Raw genomic sequence first — 20473 nt, 5'->3', positions numbered from 1 at the left:
TTCAATCCCCAAACTCTCACAGCCCACCACTCCACTGGAGGCTGCTCAGTTCAACACATTCAACTTTATGCTGAGAGACCGTCACATCCATAAAGATGTGTGTATGGACCACATTGAGCTGGGAGGCCAGTTTCTGAGCTGTACCGCCTGCAGAATGCAATGTAAACAGAATCAGAATCTCTCCACTTGGAAACATCCTTGAGTTGAGGGCTAGTTCTTCTTGAAACTATTAAATACTAAATATGGAGACAGAAACATCGATCGTGCAATATGTTTCCAACAGCAGTTTAGACATGGAAGCCTGAGGCCTACTACATGGCTGACGCACTCAGCACATTTACCGTTTTGGTTTGTAAACTGGGTTTCCTGAGACCTAAGGTCACAGAGATCACAGCAGATTCAGAAAGGATCCACAAAGTACATCAGTTGCCTGCACTAGATGACCCAAAAGCACTTCATTTCTGTCACTGTCAATCAATAGGCAAATGTTTAATGTCAACAAAATCTAGCCATTTTTCAATGGACTCCCAACACTGTCATTCAAAAGGTAGGAAGACAAATCCCCCAGAGTAACAAACTAACAAAGTTCTGCAAATCTGTTTTCAGCATGTCTTAAAACACAAACTCAGATACAACAGTGAAGTTTCAGAGGATGTTTTAATCTCATTTCCAGGCAGATATACTTACAGAATTTGCATTTACGTAAGAGGTCAAAGATCAATCAGTAATTCCATCATTAACTTGTTGTCAATTCTGATTGGCTCCTGGATCCAATTCCCATTCTGCCCTGATTGGACATGGCAGCTGATCGATTGATTAACAAGAATGATTGGCTATCACTGATGATGTCATTTCCTGCTTAATAAAGTGAGGGTCTGCTCATGCTGTTTAAGTAAAAGTCCAAAGGTTGTGGTGGTTTAGGTATTGGTGGTGGTAATTCTAAGTTTGTGGTTGGCCTGTGACTTGTCTTGGGTAGGCAAGTAGTATAGTATAGTATAGTATAGTATAGTATAGTATAGTATAGTATAGTATAGTATAGTATAGTATAGTATAGTATAGTATAGTATAGTATAGTATAGTATAGTATAGTATAGTATAGTATAGTATAGTATAGTATAGTATAGTATAGTATAGTATAGTATAGTATAGTATAGTATAGTATAGTATAGTATAGTATAGTATAGTATAGTATAGTATAGTATAGTATAGTATAGTATAGTATAGTATAGTATAGTATAGTATAGTATAGTATAGTATAGTATAGTATAGTATAGTATAGTATAGTATAGTATAGTATAGTATAGTATAGTATAGTATAGTATAGTATAGTATAGTATAGTATAGTATAGTATAGTATAGTATAGTATAGTATAGTATAGTATAGTATAGTATAGTATAGTATAGTATAGTATAGTATAGTATAGTATAGTATAGTATAGTATAGTATAGTATAGTATAGTATAGTATAGTATAGTATAGTATAGTATAGTATAGTATAGTATAGTATAGTATAGTATAGTATAGTATAGTATAGTATAGTATAGTATAGTATAGTATAGTATAGTATAGTATAGTATAGTATAGTATAGTATAGTATAGTATAGTATAGTATAGTATAGTATAGTATAGTATAGTATAGTATAGTATAGTATAGTATAGTATAGTATAGTATAGTATAGTATAGTATAGTATAGTATAGTATAGTATAGTATAGTATAGTATAGTATAGTATAGTATAGTATAGTATAGTATAGTATAGTATAGTATAGTATAGTATAGTATAGTATAGTATAGTATAGTATAGTATAGTATAGTATAGTATAGTATAGTATAGTATAGTATAGTATAGTATAGTATAGTATAGTATAGTATAGTATAGTATAGTATAGTATAGTATAGTATAGTATAGTATAGTATAGTATAGTATAGTATAGTATAGTATAGTATAGTATAGTATAGTATAGTATAGTATAGTATAGTATAGTATAGTATAGTATAGTATAGTATAGTATAGTATAGTATAGTATAGTATAGTATAGTATAGTATAGTATAGTATAGTATAGTATAGTATAGTATAGTATAGTATAGTATAGTATAGTATAGTATAGTATAGTATAGTATAGTATAGTATAGTATAGTATAGTATAGTATAGTATAGTATAGTATAGTATAGTATAGTATAGTATAGTATAGTATAGTATAGTATAGTATAGTATAGTATAGTATAGTATAGTATAGTATAGTATAGTATAGTATAGTATAGTATAGTATAGTATAGTATAGTATAGTATAGTATAGTATAGTATAGTATAGTATAGTATAGTATAGTATAGTATAGTATAGTATAGTATAGTATAGTATAGTATAGTATAGTATAGTATAGTATAGTATAGTATAGTATAGTATAGTATAGTATAGTATAGTATAGTATAGTATAGTATAGTATAGTATAGTATAGTATAGTATAGTATAGTATAGTATAGTATAGTATAGTATAGTATAGTATAGTATAGTATAGTATAGTATAGTATAGTATAGTATAGTATAGTATAGTATAGTATAGTATAGTATAGTATAGTATAGTATAGTATAGTATAGTATAGTATAGTATAGTATAGTATAGTATAGTATAGTATAGTATAGTATAGTATAGTATAGTATAGTATAGTATAGTATAGTATAGTATAGTATAGTATAGTATAGTATAGTATAGTATAGTATAGTATAGTATAGTATAGTATAGTATAGTATAGTATAGTATAGTATAGTATAGTATAGTATAGTATAGTATAGTATAGTATAGTATAGTATAGTATAGTATAGTATAGTATAGTATAGTATAGTATAGTATAGTATAGTATAGTATAGTATAGTATAGTATAGTATAGTATAGTATAGTATAGTATAGTATAGTATAGTATAGTATAGTATAGTATAGTATAGTATAGTATAGTATAGTATAGTATAGTATAGTATAGTATAGTATAGTATAGTATAGTATAGTATAGTATAGTATAGTATAGTATAGTATAGTATAGTATAGTATAGTATAGTATAGTATAGTATAGTATAGTATAGTATAGTATAGTATAGTATAGTATAGTATAGTATAGTATAGTATAGTATAGTATAGTATAGTATAGTATAGTATAGTATAGTATAGTATAGTATAGTATAGTATAGTATAGTATAGTATAGTATAGTATAGTATAGTATAGTATAGTATAGTATAGTATAGTATAGTATAGTATAGTATAGTATAGTATAGTATAGTATAGTATAGTATAGTATAGTATAGTATAGTATAGTATAGTATAGTATAGTATAGTATAGTATAGTATAGTATAGTATAGTATAGTATAGTATAGTATAGTATAGTATAGTATAGTATAGTATAGTATAGTATAGTATAGTATAGTATAGTATAGTATAGTATAGTATAGTATAGTATAGTATAGTATAGTATAGTATAGTATAGTATAGTATAGTATAGTATAGTATAGTATAGTATAGTATAGTATAGTATAGTATAGTATAGTATAGTATAGTATAGTATAGTATAGTATAGTATAGTATAGTATAGTATAGTATAGTATAGTATAGTATAGTATAGTATAGTATAGTATAGTATAGTATAGTATAGTATAGTATAGTATAGTATAGTATAGTATAGTATAGTATAGTATAGTATAGTATAGTATAGTATAGTATAGTATAGTATAGTATAGTATAGTATAGTATAGTATAGTATAGTATAGTATAGTATAGTATAGTATAGTATAGTATAGTATAGTATAGTATAGTATAGTATAGTATAGTATAGTATAGTATAGTATAGTATAGTATAGTATAGTATAGTATAGTATAGTATAGTATAGTATAGTATAGTATAGTATAGTATAGTATAGTATAGTATAGTATAGTATAGTATAGTATAGTATAGTATAGTATAGTATAGTATAGTATAGTATAGTATAGTATAGTATAGTATAGTATAGTATAGTATAGTATAGTATAGTATAGTATAGTATAGTATAGTATAGTATAGTATAGTATAGTATAGTATAGTATAGTATAGTATAGTATAGTATAGTATAGTATAGTATAGTATAGTATAGTATAGTATAGTATAGTATAGTATAGTATAGTATAGTATAGTATAGTATAGTATAGTATAGTATAGTATAGTATAGTATAGTATAGTATAGTATAGTATAGTATAGTATAGTATAGTATAGTATAGTATAGTATAGTATAGTATAGTATAGTATAGTATAGTATAGTATAGTATAGTATAGTATAGTATAGTATAGTATAGTATAGTATAGTATAGTATAGTATAGTATAGTATAGTATAGTATAGTATAGTATAGTATAGTATAGTATAGTATAGTATAGTATAGTATAGTATAGTATAGTATAGTATAGTATAGTATAGTATAGTATAGTATAGTATAGTATAGTATAGTATAGTATAGTATAGTATAGTATAGTATAGTATAGTATAGTATAGTATAGTATAGTATAGTATAGTATAGTATAGTATAGTATAGTATAGTATAGTATAGTATAGTATAGTATAGTATAGTATAGTATAGTATAGTATAGTATAGTATAGTATAGTATAGTATAGTATAGTATAGTATAGTATAGTATAGTATAGTATAGTATAGTATAGTATAGTATAGTATAGTATAGTATAGTATAGTATAGTATAGTATAGTATAGTATAGTATAGTATAGTATAGTATAGTATAGTATAGTATAGTATAGTATAGTATAGTATAGTATAGTATAGTATAGTATAGTATAGTATAGTATAGTATAGTATAGTATAGTATAGTATAGTATAGTATAGTATAGTATAGTATAGTATAGTATAGTATAGTATAGTATAGTATAGTATAGTATAGTATAGTATAGTATAGTATAGTATAGTATAGTATAGTATAGTATAGTATAGTATAGTATAGTATAGTATAGTATAGTATAGTATAGTATAGTATAGTATAGTATAGTATAGTATAGTATAGTATAGTATAGTATAGTATAGTATAGTATAGTATAGTATAGTATAGTATAGTATAGTATAGTATAGTATAGTATAGTATAGTATAGTATAGTATAGTATAGTATAGTATAGTATAGTATAGTATAGTATAGTATAGTATAGTATAGTATAGTATAGTATAGTATAGTATAGTATAGTATAGTATAGTATAGTATAGTATAGTATAGTATAGTATAGTATAGTATAGTATAGTATAGTATAGTATAGTATAGTATAGTATAGTATAGTATAGTATAGTATAGTATAGTATAGTATAGTATAGTATAGTATAGTATAGTATAGTATAGTATAGTATAGTATAGTATAGTATAGTATAGTATAGTATAGTATAGTATAGTATAGTATAGTATAGTATAGTATAGTATAGTATAGTATAGTATAGTATAGTATAGTATAGTATAGTATAGTATAGTATAGTATAGTATAGTATAGTATAGTATAGTATAGTATAGTATAGTATAGTATAGTATAGTATAGTATAGTATAGTATAGTATAGTATAGTATAGTATAGTATAGTATAGTATAGTATAGTATAGTATAGTATAGTATAGTATAGTATAGTATAGTATAGTATAGTATAGTATAGTATAGTATAGTATAGTATAGTATAGTATAGTATAGTATAGTATAGTATAGTATAGTATAGTATAGTATAGTATAGTATAGTATAGTATAGTATAGTATAGTATAGTATAGTATAGTATAGTATAGTATAGTATAGTATAGTATAGTATAGTATAGTATAGTATAGTATAGTATAGTATAGTATAGTATAGTATAGTATAGTATAGTATAGTATAGTATAGTATAGTATAGTATAGTATAGTATAGTATAGTATAGTATAGTATAGTATAGTATAGTATAGTATAGTATAGTATAGTATAGTATAGTATAGTATAGTATAGTATAGTATAGTATAGTATAGTATAGTATAGTATAGTATAGTATAGTATAGTATAGTATAGTATAGTATAGTATAGTATAGTATAGTATAGTATAGTATAGTATAGTATAGTATAGTATAGTATAGTCCATTCCATCCCAGGTTTGTCAAAACTATCACCAGGATTGTGAAGCTGCTGTCAACAAGCAGATTAACCTGGAGCTCACTGCCTCCTATCTCTATCAGTCTTTGGTGAGTGGTGTCTGTGTGAGGTTTAAAAGTAAAACTATTATGTGAAGCAAACTGTTTTCCTTATTTCTAATTAACTTGCCTCCTGTAGATTGACTTTTTTAGTTCTTGCCTAAACATCAAATCAAGTGTGATGTTACAATAACCATGGGGTATGATACTGATGTGCAATGTTTGTCTTCAGTGATGTATGCAGGGTGAAGTGTTTGTGGTTGGCATAATTTCACTGATCTGGTACTAACTTCCCTAGGGTTGTCAACAGGATATTTTATAAGAATAGCTTAGAAAACCACTTAAGCCAACCATATGGTGGAATGGAAGTATCTATTTGACTAGTTGCCTTTCTGCTGCTTTAATGTATTCTGGTAAGTTTGTTAGCTTATGCTAATCCTAAATAAGCATCATACTCTTTTTGATACTGTAAAAGGGTGTTATGGCTGTTTATCAATGATACTTGGCTTACCTGAGCAGAAAAACTTAATGGCAGGCTGTAACTGGCATCCAGTTAAGCAGTCCTCAACTGGGCCTGTTTGGCTTTCTGCTTTCACCATTAATGGCTGGATAGTCAATGGTCAGGTAGCCATTTGTTGTCCATCCCTTCACCTGGAGGAAGAGTTAACTTACTGGATGGGTCAAAATCTCAGGCCACATGGCTGAAGAAATGGAAGCTTTCAAATCAGGATGGTATGGGGTAACAAACAGACCCCCTCTCTTTCCTGATAGTGCTTTGCCCATGCCCTTCGGAAGTGTTAATTTTTTTTTTTGGAAGGTTTGTGTTGTAGGGTACCTGGTAGATACTGAAGGGAGGTGGTGAATGCAGTACCAACAGAATAGGCTGCTTTAGCCTGGATGGTGTCTCCTTAACCTTGTAGGTGCTTGCATGTGGAGAATATGCATCACACTGAGCTTATCTGTTGAGGAGATTCTCTCGTGATGAGAATGAGATCTGTAAAGGTGTTTGGTGGAGGTGGGAATTTTTATTGGTGCACCCTTTTTTTAATAGCTTGAGTGTCCCAGAAGAATGGGTCACTCATTTCCACTGAACTAAATTGTGCCCCTTAATGATCCCTGAACTGACTGTTAGGGACCAGGCTGGATCTGTCAAAATGATTAAGGTTGCCCAGACACCCTTGGTTTTTCTTATTATGGAGGCAGATGTACAGTGGATAATCCAGGGATGATGTAGCTGGTAAAACCACTCTACCTTATACCAAACAGAATTTATTTACATACTGTGGTAGAATTTAGAACAACTATTTGGAACCCACCTGACTCAATCCCAACATAACAAAGGAGCTGTTGCAATCCCAAAAACACCCCTGGACAAATGGTAAATGCAAACTGATTCTTGCAGGCAGGAGTGTTTTCAGAGCATTCAGGTAAGGTTCTGTACTTCAACTACTGATTCTATCTTCAGAGTAACAGCTTCTCTGCTATTAGTTTCTGACTGCCTGCTAAAACCAAACCAAGCTCGGAACATAACTGAACTGGGAGAACTGGCTACTCCCCTGCTGTTGTTTGAAGTAGCTATTTCCAGACATAGTGGCACCTCTGCTTTTACAACCCCTTGGGAGGGAGAAGCAACCAAGGACAAGTAACTTAAAGGAGCAGCATTGTCATTACATTCCCTTGTGAATATGAATAAAATGTTTGAGCCAAATATGGGTGTAGTTGTTGGATTAAGTCAAACAAAGCAGTGTTTTTCAGTTTACATTTTAAGCTGGTGATATTATGTGCAGGTAATGGTTGATCTCTGGGTCTCACAAGGTCTTTCCTGTATCTGATGTTTCCTTGATGAAGCTTCCACTTAATCACTCAGATGCTGGTTTACGAGTTTCTGGATGAGTACTACATAAGCAGGTCTGCAGTGAAACTGCTGCAAAAACTCAAAGGCTGTCATTGGACAAGCTTTCCTTTGCAAACCCCTGGGCCCCCTCTTTTCTGTCCTAGTCCAGGTAGGAGTACACTTGTACAGATAGTGTATGGTACATACAATCACAATGATGTACAAGTTGCAGAACTGTGTGCCTCCCAGTTTTTCCCCCAAAGGAAAAATATAGTGCCTTGCAGTAGCCTCATGGTTAATTTCTCATTGAATGGCAGAACAGGCTTGAGGGGCTGAATGGCCTACTGTCCCTGTATTCTGATATCAGTTTTGTATCTAATTCAGAAAAATGTCCTGGTGACTGGGTATTACCCTCTGGTTAATATTGACTGGAGTAGACTGCACTTCAGTGATTTTTCTCTTCTTCCAACTGAACCATCATCTTGTTGAAGGTTACAACTTCCAATGTTCTGCATTGAACCAATTGACATTTCTACAGACACTTAAAAAAATGTATAGCATGGAACAGACCCCATAATCCAGTTTTTTTTTTTCTCTATAAGATATCTTCAATTAATCCCATCCCATTTGGCCCATATCCCTCTAAACCCTTCCTATTCTGTACTCCAGATACCATTTAAAATGTTGTCATTGCACCAGCCTCCAGCACTTCCTCTGGTAGTTCATTCCCCACACACCACCCTCTGGAAAATGTTGCCTCAAGTCCATTTATATCCATCCCTCAACCCAAGCCCTCTAGTTCTGCACTCCTCCATCCTGCACTCTTGTTTCCTTCACTTGCTCAAAGCCTATTCAATCTCTATCTTCCCATTCAGATGGTGGTTACTGAACAGAAAAATGAATTCAGCAATTCTCTCCTCTGATGCTGTGCCAGTCCTGAGCAATTCACCAGCTGTTTAATCAAAATAAACACATGGAATTTGCATGTTCCCCAGGAGGAAGCTGGGGTTGTTCCAAATCATCCAGTTAAAGGAGCTGCTGGCTCATTGGACACCACCATTATATTAAAATTGTTGTAAACCCAGAGGTTTAACAGCTTCTTGAATACTCAGTCTGATTTCAAGAGCTAAACTAGCCTTCCAATTCTAACTAGAATTGGGGCCAGTGATGTGTTAATGGGATATAAACGGTTCTCTTTCAGATGTCGTACTTTGACCGGGATGATGTTGCCCTGCACCATTTCTCCCAGTTCTTCAAAGCTCAGTCCCAGGAGAAGCAGGAACATGCAGAGAAGCTGCTGAAATTCCAGAATCAGCGTGGAGGCAGAGTCCTCCTCCAGGATGTGAAGGTGGGAATGGGGGGGGGGGGGGGGGTGGGAGAGATGGGAAGAGATAACAGCACTTGTGATGTGCTTTCAACTCAGTGACAGGATTTTCACATCCTGAAGCTTGACTTTCTCATTTGATCTCTTCCACTTCCAACTCATGCAGCATAGAAACAAGCCCTTTGGTCAGCATAGACATGGTGAACCAAACTACACTAATCCCATCTACCTGCACTTAGTCCTTAGCCCCCTATGCTCTGGTATTTGAAGTATTTGTCTGGATGTTGCTGCAGGGTCACTGGACTAGCTGCCTCTCCCACCCTCAGGTGGTGCATTCTATATTGAAGTTTCCTGATCCCTTCAACGCCTTACTCTACAAACCTTATCTGGACTTCAGGGATGGCATGGTTGTTCAGTGGTGAGCATTGATGCTTCACAGCACCAGGACTCTGGTCCCATTCCAGCCTCTGAACTCTGTAGTCTGCACATTGTGTCTGCATGGGTTTCCTCTAGGTGCTATTTCTTCCACAGTCCAAAGATGTGTGGATTAGTTGACCTGGGGAATCTAGTATACTGCCCCAGGATGTGCATTAGCCATGGCAAATACAGGATTACAGGGATGAGGTGGGTCAGTGTGGGATGCTGTTTAGAGGGTTAATGTGGGCAAATGGCCTAAATCCCTTGCTGCTACACACTAGGGATTCTATTACTTTGATTCTTAACTGTCCTTTGTTTCCATGTTTCAGAAGCCAGAGAGGGATGAGTGGGGTAACTGTCTGCAGGCAATGCAGGTTGCCCTGGATCTAGAGAAGAATGTGAACCAGAGTTTGCTGGATCTACACCAACTCGCCACTGCCCAGACTGACCCTCATGTAAGCTTCACCACCTCATTCTCATCACTGCCAGACCCTCAGGGCAACACCTCACTGGTCTTTGTGGGTTTGAAATTAATAATGCAACACTTGGTCCAGATCTAACATTGATCACTCCAGATCCATATTGATGGTTACAATGTTACAACAACTCAGCAATAAGGTCAAGGAGGAACTTGGATTCTAATCTGGTGGGAGTGCTGAAGTGAGATTGGCCACTGAATCCTCATTCAGGCCCATTGCAATAGAATGATCACCGTACACCACAATACAACTGGGCTCCTGATAAGAAACTGCATGAGCTAGCTGAAAGGCTAATATCTTTGCAGTATAAATGATCTAGTTTGGTTTTTAGGGTTGTTCAGAGCTAGTACTGTCCAGTCTATCTTGCAGTGGGAATTCTAAAATTGTCTTGGATTGTGCTAATGTAATACTCCTGTGTTCCAGCTGTGTGACTTCCTGGAGACCCACTATTTGGATGAGGAGGTTGAGATCATCAAGCGACTTGGGGACTACATCACCAACCTGAAGCGTCTGGGAGCTCCTGAGAATGGGCTGGGAGAGTACCTGTTTGACAGGCTCTCGCTGGAGGACAGCAGTTAGTGGGGTGTGGGGTACTGTCTGCTCTTGTCTAAATGCATTACTGACTTCACTTGGACAATCTGGCTTCCCCCACTCAGGAGGTGCATGTTGGCAAGAATGTAATGGCTATACCACCTGAAATGGAAATGAATAAAATCTTGCTTATTGTCCATCATTCAGGCCACTGATACTTCACTTGAATTTGTTTGCATCTCTGGAGAGCTTGACCAACATTTTGCAATTTGGTTCCTCACTGGACTAAACACCACACTAAATGTCTCTCTCCTCTCTCCCCACACCCCATTGGACAGGATAACTAGATGGGAGTTCTGCGACATGTCTAAAACTCAAGTTCCCCTGACAAAAACTTGAATGAGATTGGGGATTGCAGTCTTGTCAAACCTTTCTTTTGTCCAAGAATTATACCTTCCTGGACCTGATGGGTACAATTGTACCCATGGAAACTTTGTGCAAGGAAGTTTCCAAACCACCTCAAGATCAAGTCCAGGCATCCATTTCTATAGACATCCCACATCTTTAATTCCATGTTCACTTCCAGATTTGCCCATCAAATGTTCACCTCCACATCAATGTCTTTATTCAATTTGGCAGTACTCCATAAATGACTACATGATCTGGGTGACAAGATCTGGCCATCTCTTGCTGTAGGCCTTGGATATGGTCCATCAGGATGGATGGAGGAACTGGCTTAGCTGCGGATGATATGATCTCAACTTGTCTGATCCAGATCCCACTGGAGCTCTGACATGATCGGGATATTCTAAATGTTGCTGTTTTCTTTCCCTCTCCTTTTAGCCTCAGGAGCCAGTTGGGATTCAGACCAGGACCAGCCCAGGAGCCTGTGATCTTCACCTCTTGCCTTGTTATAGTCACTAGTGGTTGGGCACAATGACCAGTCCATTTCTCCATAGTCTGAGTCAAACATGCAGCTCCTGCTAGAAAACTTGATTAAATACCTACTCTAGTTCTGCCAGGAGTCAATCCAGAGTGGGGGCGATGTTTCCCTGAAGTAATGTTTTCCCACTGTTCCTCCCTATCTGAGGACTTACTCCGAACACCACTACTGCCCTTTCAATAAACTTCAAGTCTGCTAGCTCAGAGTTGGGAAAATTCACCACAAACAGTCCTAGCAGATGCATTCCAGGGCGTCAGCTCAAGGAGTTCTCCCGAGCTGCATTGGATTATAATGCACACCCTCAATGTCACCTACAGCTGAAATGAGCAGGTTGCCAGTGATCTGGGAATAACATAGCAATGCTTCCATCTGATTTACTCTTGCTGCTAAAGTCAGCAGTTTGCTGTCCAAGCTGATCCTAGCTTCCCATGTGCTGAAGGATTCTCCTGATGCAGTTTGATTTGACCCAGTGATGTTGAAGGAGCAGTGATTTCTCTCCAAGTTGGGGAGTGCTGTCATTCTGAAGAAACCTGGAGATACTGACTCTTCTGTACAGCTGCTGCTTCATCTTTGGGGTTTCAGGGATCGTGGGTTAGGGAGGGGGCTCTCCTGGTGATAGTTTGAGTGAATTTTGTAGTGAGCATACACCAGCCTTCAGGGAGGTGTTCCACAACATAACACCTTTTATTGTAAACAATCAAGTCATACCCACGGACTCCCTCCAGTGCAAGTTGAGGCCATTCAACCCATTGAGTCTACACCAACCATCTGAACAGCTTCCTGTTCAGGCCCACTCCATCCCCTTAACCCTGCATTTCCCATAGCCGATCCACAGAACCTGCACATCTTTGGACTGTGGGAGGAAACCCACACAGACATGGGGAGAACATGCAAACTCCACACAGTCACCCAAGGCTGGAATCAAACCCAGGCCCCTGGTGCTGTGAGGCAGCAGTGCTAACCACTGAGCCACCATGCCTCCCTAAAGGAACATGCTGTTGTACACCATTAGAGTCAGAGTCTTGCATACCTTTCAGCCCAACCTGTCCATGCTGTCTGGGTTTCCAAAACTGAACTAGGCCCATTTGCCTGCATACGGCCCATGTCCCTGTAAAACCTTCCTATTCATGTATCTGTCCAAATGTCTTGTAAATGCTGTATTTGTACCCACCTCCACCACTTCCTCTGGCAGCTCATTCCATGTACGCAGCACTCTCCCTCTGAAAAAGTTGCTACTCAGGTCCCCTTTTAAATCTTTCCCCGTTTGTCTAAAACCTATCCCCTCTAATGTTGAAGTCACTAAGGCCATGTTGTGGAGGAGCAGGTGTTGGACTGGGGTGGACAAAGTTAAAAATCTCACCACACCACGTTATAGTCCAACAGGTTTATTTGGAAGCATTAGCTTTCGGTGTGCTGCTCCTTCATCAAGTGGTTGTGGAACAGGAACCAAAGACACAATTTATAGCAAGAGATTACAGTGTCATGCAACTGAAATGCTATATTGAACAAACCTAGATTGCTGTTACGTCTTTGGTTGCAGGTTTTGGTTCATTAATATGTAAATCCCAGAACTACTATTAAGTTACCTTCTCGACTTAACTTAAGGTTTTATTAAAAAAAGTGACATCTCAGCTCAGACAATGCATGAAAGGTGTGAGGTTAGAGTCTGTCTGTATCCCAATCTTGAGTCAGACTGGTTCTATTTTCAAAGTTGGAATTTATAAAATATTACATGGATTGACTGTCTGCAGATTATGCATTTTTTGAGCAAAATAGAATGTATCTGCAAATGCAAATTCACTCCAAAGACTTATATGTGTATGTGCATACATGAGACAGAGAGAGAATATGAGTGTGCACATGGGAGAGTGCGTGTTTGTGTGTGTGCATGCTTGGTAAAGTGTGTGTGGGTATGATGGAGTGTAAGCCTGTGAGAGGTGTGTGTGTGCGCGGTGTATGTGTGTGTGTATGAGAAAGGGTCTGCGTGAGTGTGTGTGTTTGTGAGAGAATGTATAGTGTAGTTGGGTCACCTGTAGTGTGACATGAAGCCAAGGTCCCAGTTAAGGCCATCCTCATGGGTTCAGAACTTGGCTATCAGCCTTTGCTCAGCCACTCTGCGTTGCTGCGTATCCTGAAGTCCACCTTGGAGGTTGGTCACTTGAATATCCGAGGCTGACTGTCCGTGGCCGCTGAAGTGTTCCTCGGACTGGGAGGGAACACCCCTGTCTGGTGACTGTTGCACGGTACCTATTCATCATTGTCGTAGCATCTGCTTGGTCTTGTCAGTGTACCATGAAGCCTTCCCTCCCATGTCTTAACTCACAACCTCAGATACAATAGTGAAGTTTTAGAATATGTTTTAGTGTCATTTTCAGGTAGATATACTTACAGAATTTGCACTTGTGCAGGAGGTTAAAGGTCAATCGGCAATTCTATCACCGACCAGTTGTCAATTCTAATTGGCTGCTGGATCCAATTCCCATCCTGCGCTGATTGGACATGACCAACTGATTAACAAGAGTGATTGGCTATCACTGATTATGTCATTTCCTGCTTAATAAAAATAAGGGTCTGCAGCTTGGGTATAAATAAAAATTCAAAGGTAGTACTGTTTTAGGTATTGTTGGTGTTTGTCCTAAGTTTATGATTGGGCTTTGAATTGGTTTGGGGAGGAAAGTAGCACTGTATTTATCAAAAAAAAAAATGGCCTCCCAGGTTTGTCAAAACTATCACCAGGATTGTGAAGCTGCTGTTAACAAGCAGATTAACCTGGAGCTCACTGCCTCCTATCTCTATCAGTCTTTGGTAAGTGTTGTCTCAGTGGGGGTTAATATTGAAGCTATTGTGTGAATTAAACTGTTTTCCTTGTTTCTAACTAATTGGATACTCTTGACTTTTGTTGCTTTTACTGAAAGAGTCAAGATAAATGTTATTGCAACAATGAGATATGACTGTGATGTAAAACAACTGATTATCCCAGTGGGCCTTCAGGTGATGTATGGTGGGTGAAGCCTTCTTGGGGTTACTTTACAATCTTATTGGGTTGTGACTGATAGTTACTGTCACTTTTTTCCCCCCCTCCCTTCCGCTGTGCCCCCACCTCCAGGATTGTGAAAACTGAATACTTTTAGGGTGGCATGGTGGTTCAGTGGTTAGCACTGCTACCTCACTGTCAGGGCCCTGGATTTAATTCTACCCTTGGACAAATGTGCAAACTCCACACAGACTCTCCTCTCTTACTTTCCGCCCACAGTCCAAAGATGTGCTGGTTAGGTAGATTGGGTAGTCTAGCATATCATAGTTCTAGTGATGTGCAGGATAGGTGTGCTTGCCATGTAAAATGCAGGTTATGTACATAAGGTAGTGGTGTGGATCTGGCTGGGATGCTCTTTGGGAGGGTTGGTGTTGACTTGATGGGCTAAATGATATTCCACACTGGGATTCTCTATCTCCTTTAGATAGAAGTTGGGCCAACCATATTGTGGGCATAGATGTACCAATGGCTAATTATCCTTTTTGGCTACTTTCAAATCTCTTGCTAGCATTGATTTTTGTGGTGATCCAAAACAAACATACTAACTTTGAGACTGCAATAGGGATTATGGCTGTGTTTATCAATGATATTTGGCTTGAGTAGAAGTATTTAAGTGAATGCTAGTCATAGCCTAAGTAGGTCTCAATTGAGACCTACTTATTCTGCTTTCACTCATCAGGAGGTGTCCATGGTAAGGCAGCCATTGTGGTCCATCCCTTTTCCTGGAGGAGGGGTTGATCCTCAGTGTGAGGGCTTGGTGTTGCTGGGATGTGCAGATTTTGACCCAATGACAGTGAAGAAATGGAGAATGCCAGCCTGGTTTGAAATAAAAGGGCCCCTTTTTTTTTCCAGGTGGTGTGGCCATGTCCTTCTAAGTGGTAGGATTTATAGGTTTTAAAAGATATTTGCTAAAGTAACCTTGGTCAGTGAGAGGGGAAACTGTAGTGCCTTGCAGCAACTTCATGGTTACTTTTTTCACTTAAATGGCAGAACAGGCTTGAATGGTCTACTCCTCCTTACCTTTTGTTCTATTATCAGTTTTAGGATGGCACGGTGGCTGTGGTTAGCACTGCTGTCTCTGTGCCAGGGACCCAGGTTTGATTCCAGCCTCGGGCAACAATGTGCAAATTCTACATAGACATTCTGTGTCTGCGTGGGTTTCCTCTGCGTGCTCCAGTTTCCTCCCACAATACAAAAATGTGCAGGTCAAGTGAATTGGCTATGGCAAATTGCCCTTTGTGTTAGGTATATTAGTCAGGGGTAAATATAGTGTCGGGGAATAAGTCTGGGTGGGTTATTCTTCAGGGGGTCAGTGTGGACTTGTTGGGCCAAATGGCCTGTTTCCACATTGTAGGTAATCTAATTATCTCTCCTTCTATTCAGAAATATACTGGTGACTGGATATTATCCCTCTGGTTAATGTTGAATGGAGTAAATTGCATGTAATTACCAGTGATTTTCCTTTTCATACTACTGAACCTTCACTCTGTGGAAAAAGCTGAGCATCAAATGTCCTGCATAGCTAACTGAAAACACTGGGTTCTCGACAATTTTTAATGTACTGGAAGTCTAACATTTTTTTTAGACTGGACTAGTCCTGTACTTGGACCTAGAATTGGGCCCAGTGTGTTAATGGGATGTAAATGGTTCTCTTTCAGATGTCGTACTTTGACCGGGATGATGTTGCCCTGCACCATTTCTCCCAGTTCTTCAAAGCTCAGTCCCAGGAGAAGCAGGAACATGCAGAGAAGCTGCTGAAATTCCAGAATCAGCGTGGAGGCAGAGTCCTCCTCCAGGATGTGAAGGTGGGAATTGGGGTGGCAAAATTGTTTCACTCGTGATGTGGCTTCAAGTCAGTGACAGGGTTTTCACTTCCTGAAGAGGTGGGGTGAGTGGGAAATGGAAATATTTCTTGGCTGGGTTTCACCTGTCATTCTGTCGTCATATACAGACTAAGCTCTGGTTCTCTTCTGATAGAAATAATGCATTAATCCCTCAGCCATGTACCTATGTCATTGGCTTCAGTTAAAATTCCTCATTGTACATTTGATCTAAGGCTTGAGGTCTGGTGGTGTGGCTGGGCTCATGGGGGTTTTAAAGTGATTCTGTATGAAGTACTGTCACAAGATCAAAGTGTGCTCCTTTGTTAATCTTGTCCATTATGTGGACATGACATTGATTACTTTCTCCACATAGTGGAGGGCCCACTCTTCTTAACAAAGGGAGCTGTGTGCAATGCAAAACAGGTTTTGTCCTGAAGCCTAACTGTCCTTTGTTTCCATGTTTCAGAAGCCAGAGAGGGATGAGTGGGGTAACGGTCTGCAGGCAATGCAGGTTGCCCTGGATCTGGAGAAGAATGTGAACCAGAGTTTGCTGGATCTACACCAACTCGCCACTGCCCAGACTGACCCTCATGTAAGCTTCATGTCCTCTTTCCCCACCCCCAAACAGCTTTCATCTGCTGAATTTGCATGTGGTGGATGAAGTGGTCATGTCCTCCTAGGAGCAAGGAGTTATCCCATTGGTCAACTGGTGAATGAAGGACTTTTTAAAAAACAAGCTGTCTATAGAATTGTGCTGTGCACATTTGGTCCTTTCCAATTGTGATAGTTGTTTTTCCAGTTCTAGTCAGTGAAGTTTCTATGAATGTCAGACTTTACTCTTTTTAACATAATTTCTCATTAGCTGCAATTTGGGACATAGAATCTGAGTTTTGAAGTAAACTGTTTTGTTTATGGGGTAGAATCACTTCCTGAAAGTGGCTTCACTACAAGAGTATACATGTTTTTTAAAAAAAAGTAATGAAACTACCCCATTTTCTGACTCCTTTGTAACATCTGACACCCTCTACCTTCCTTCCAGCTGTGTGACTTCCTGGAGACTCACTATTTGGATGAGGAGGTTGAGATCATCAAGCGACTTGGGGACTACATCACCAACCTGAAGCGTCTGGGAGCTCCTGAGAATGGGCTGGGAGAGTACCTGTTTGACAGGCTCTCGCTGGAGGACAGCAGTTAGTGGGGCATGGGGTGTATTATCTCTTGTAAACTTTGTCTACTTGTTTCCAATGCCACCTGGACGATGTCCTTTTGGTCAAACTTGTAATAAAGAATTAAATTGTTCTGCCTCACTAATTGAACTTTAAATCTTTCATTGTTCAGATCTCTGGTACCACTGTTTTTATCTGACAGCTATTGGAGTCTGGCTTTTTCTTGAGGGGCTATCTATTATGTCAACATGTGTCTATCTTTAATGTCCCTGTTCTTAAAAAGGACATGCAACTGCAGTCTAAGGTTGGCTGCTGTTTAAGGCAGTTGAACTAAATCAGCACTTCAACTATATCTGCAGCATTGGAAATCTAGATGGTTTCATTTTACCAATGGTTCCTAACTGGACTTTCAAATAACCAATTTTAGACACTGTGTATTTATACTTTAAGATAAAAACAACTCCAGCTGGATGAAGGAGGTGGGAAGCAAGCCAGATAATCTAATTACTGTTTTAAAACACACTTTCTGCCCCTGGTCACATACACAAGCATTTAAAGGACTTTGACAATGCATTGTTTGACTGACCGGGCATAGATCTGGACAAAAAAGGTGCTAGGAAAGCACAGCCAGTCAGGTAGCTTCTGAAGAACAGGGGAGTTGACGTCTCCAGTATGAGATCTTCAGAGTATTTATCAGGAATGCACATCTCAAGAGCTCAGGCTTGAAACATTGACACCCCTGGTCTTCAGATGCTGCCAACCCACTGTGCTTTTCCTAGCACCACCCAGAAAGTGCAGTACAGTGGAGGGGTGGGAGGGAGTGCCCAGTGCCAGTGCAGTCCCTCCCACCCCTCCACTGTACTGCACTGGGCTGTCCCTCCCGCCCCTCCACTGTACTGCACTTTCTGGGTCTGCAGATTGGAAGAAGCAAAAATTGCCCTTTAGTGGAGTGATTCTGCTCTTGTTGGCTGTGGGAGTTTTGGGAGAGTTTACATGTTACTGAGGATTCAGAACAGCATTTATTGCAGATAGGATTATATCAGATCGAATGGATTGTTTGGGAGCTTAAGTGTTGCTGGAAAAGCGCAGCAGGTCAGGCAGCAAAGGAGAATCGACGTTTTGGGCATAGTCCCTTCTGAATGTCGATTCTCGTTTGCTGCCTGACCTGCTGCGTTTTTCCAGCAACACGTTTTTTAAGTTCTGATCCCCAGCATCTGCCGTCCTCCCTTTTTCTCCTAGTGGATTGGTTGGGATGCCAGTGAGAGGCAGTAAGGAATTTGCAAGAGCAAGGGGGTGTGATAGATTAGATTACTTTTTTTAATTACTTAGTGTGGAAACAGGCCCTTCGGCCCAACAAGTCCACACCTCCCCGCCGAAGTGCAACCCACCCATACCCCTACATTTACCCCTTACCTAACACTACGGGCAATTTTTAGCATAGCCAATTCACCTGACCTGCACATCTTTGGACTGTGGGAGGAAACCGGAGCACCCGGAGGAAACCCACGCAGACACGGGGAGAACGTGCAAATTCCACACAGTCAGTCGCCTGAGGTGGGAATTGAACCCGGTTCTCTGGCGCTGTGAGGCTGCAGTGCTAACCACTGTGCCACTATGCTGCCCACTTGGCAGTTATAAAAAGGGAGAAAAGCCACAGTTAGTCACATAGATGAGTTAACTCTAGGAAAGGTAAGAGGTAGGCAGGTAGTGCAAGAGTCTTCTGTGGCTATCCCCATTTCAAACAAGTATACTGTTTTGGAAAATGTAGGGGGTGATGGATTCTCAGGGGAACGTAGCGCAAACAGCCAAGTTTCTGGTATTGAGACTGGCTCTAATGCAATGAGTACATCAGGTTCCAAGCAATCGCTTGTGATAGGGGACTCTCTAGTCTGAGGCACGGGCAGACTTTTCTGTGGCTAGCAGTGAAAAATCAGAACGGTGTGTTGCCTCCCTGTTACCAGGATCAGGAATGTTAGTGAGAGGGTGCAGAATGTTCGCAAGGGACCAGCAGAAGATCATTGTGCACATTGGAACTAACAATATAGGAAGGGAAAAGGGTGAGATTCTGAAGAGCGATTACAGAGTTAAGCAGGAATTTAAAAAGGAAGTCCTCAAGAGTAGTAATACCTGGATTACTCCCGGTGCTACAAACTAGTGAGGGCAGGAATAGGAGGATAGAGCAGATGAACGTGTGGCTGAGGAGCTGGTGCATGGGAGAAGGATTCACATTTTTGGATCATTGGAATCTCTTCTAGGGCAGAAGTAACTGATAGAAGAAGGAGGGATTGCACCTAAATTGAAAGGGGACTAATATACTGACAGAGATTTGCTAGAGCTGCTCAGGAGGATTTAAGCTAGTAAGGAGGTAGTGGTGGGACCCAGAGAAATAGTGAGGAAAGAGATCAATCTGAGACTGGTACAGTTGAGAAAAGAAGTGAGTCAAACAGTCAGGGACAAAGCAGAGAACAAGGTGGGACTGATACATTAAACTGTATTTATTTCAATGCAAGGGGCCTAACAGGGAAGGCAGATGAACTCAGGGCATGGTTAGGAACGTGGGACTGGGATATCATAGCAATTACAAAAACATGGCTCAGGGATGGGCAGGACTGGCAGCTTAAAGTTTCAGGATACAAATGCTACAGGAAGGGAGGCAAGAGAGGAGGGGGAGTGGTGTTTTTGCAGAGGGATAGCATTACAGCTATCTGAGGGAGGATATTCCCAGAAATACATCCAGGGAAGTTATTTGGGTACAACTGAGAAA

The 20473-nt window shown here is 38.1% G+C and overlaps 1 protein-coding gene across 1 annotated transcript; it reads left to right on the top strand.

Annotated features, from left to right (window-relative positions):
* The first annotated feature begins 315 nt into the window (after positions 1-315).
* Positions 316-17738, top strand: LOC122542223 (ferritin, middle subunit-like). Its single transcript, XM_087978034.1, has 7 exons — positions 316-417; positions 6120-6209; positions 9194-9340; positions 10063-10188; positions 16379-16525; positions 17010-17135; positions 17583-17738. Exons 1-7 carry the CDS (start codon positions 316-318, stop codon positions 17736-17738), a joined length of 894 nt encoding a protein of 297 aa, XP_087834160.1.
* The last annotated feature ends 2735 nt before the right edge of the window (positions 17739-20473 follow it).

The sequence above is a fragment of the Chiloscyllium plagiosum genome, unplaced genomic scaffold (genome assembly GCF_037043375.1).
Source record: "Chiloscyllium plagiosum isolate Xiang-an unplaced genomic scaffold, Cpla_swu_hap1 HiC_scaffold_33, whole genome shotgun sequence".
NCBI classification, from domain to species: Eukaryota; Metazoa; Chordata; class Chondrichthyes; order Orectolobiformes; family Hemiscylliidae; genus Chiloscyllium; species Chiloscyllium plagiosum.
Note: the sequence above shows the minus strand (reverse complement) of the source record. Positions and strands in the feature narration are given on the sequence as shown.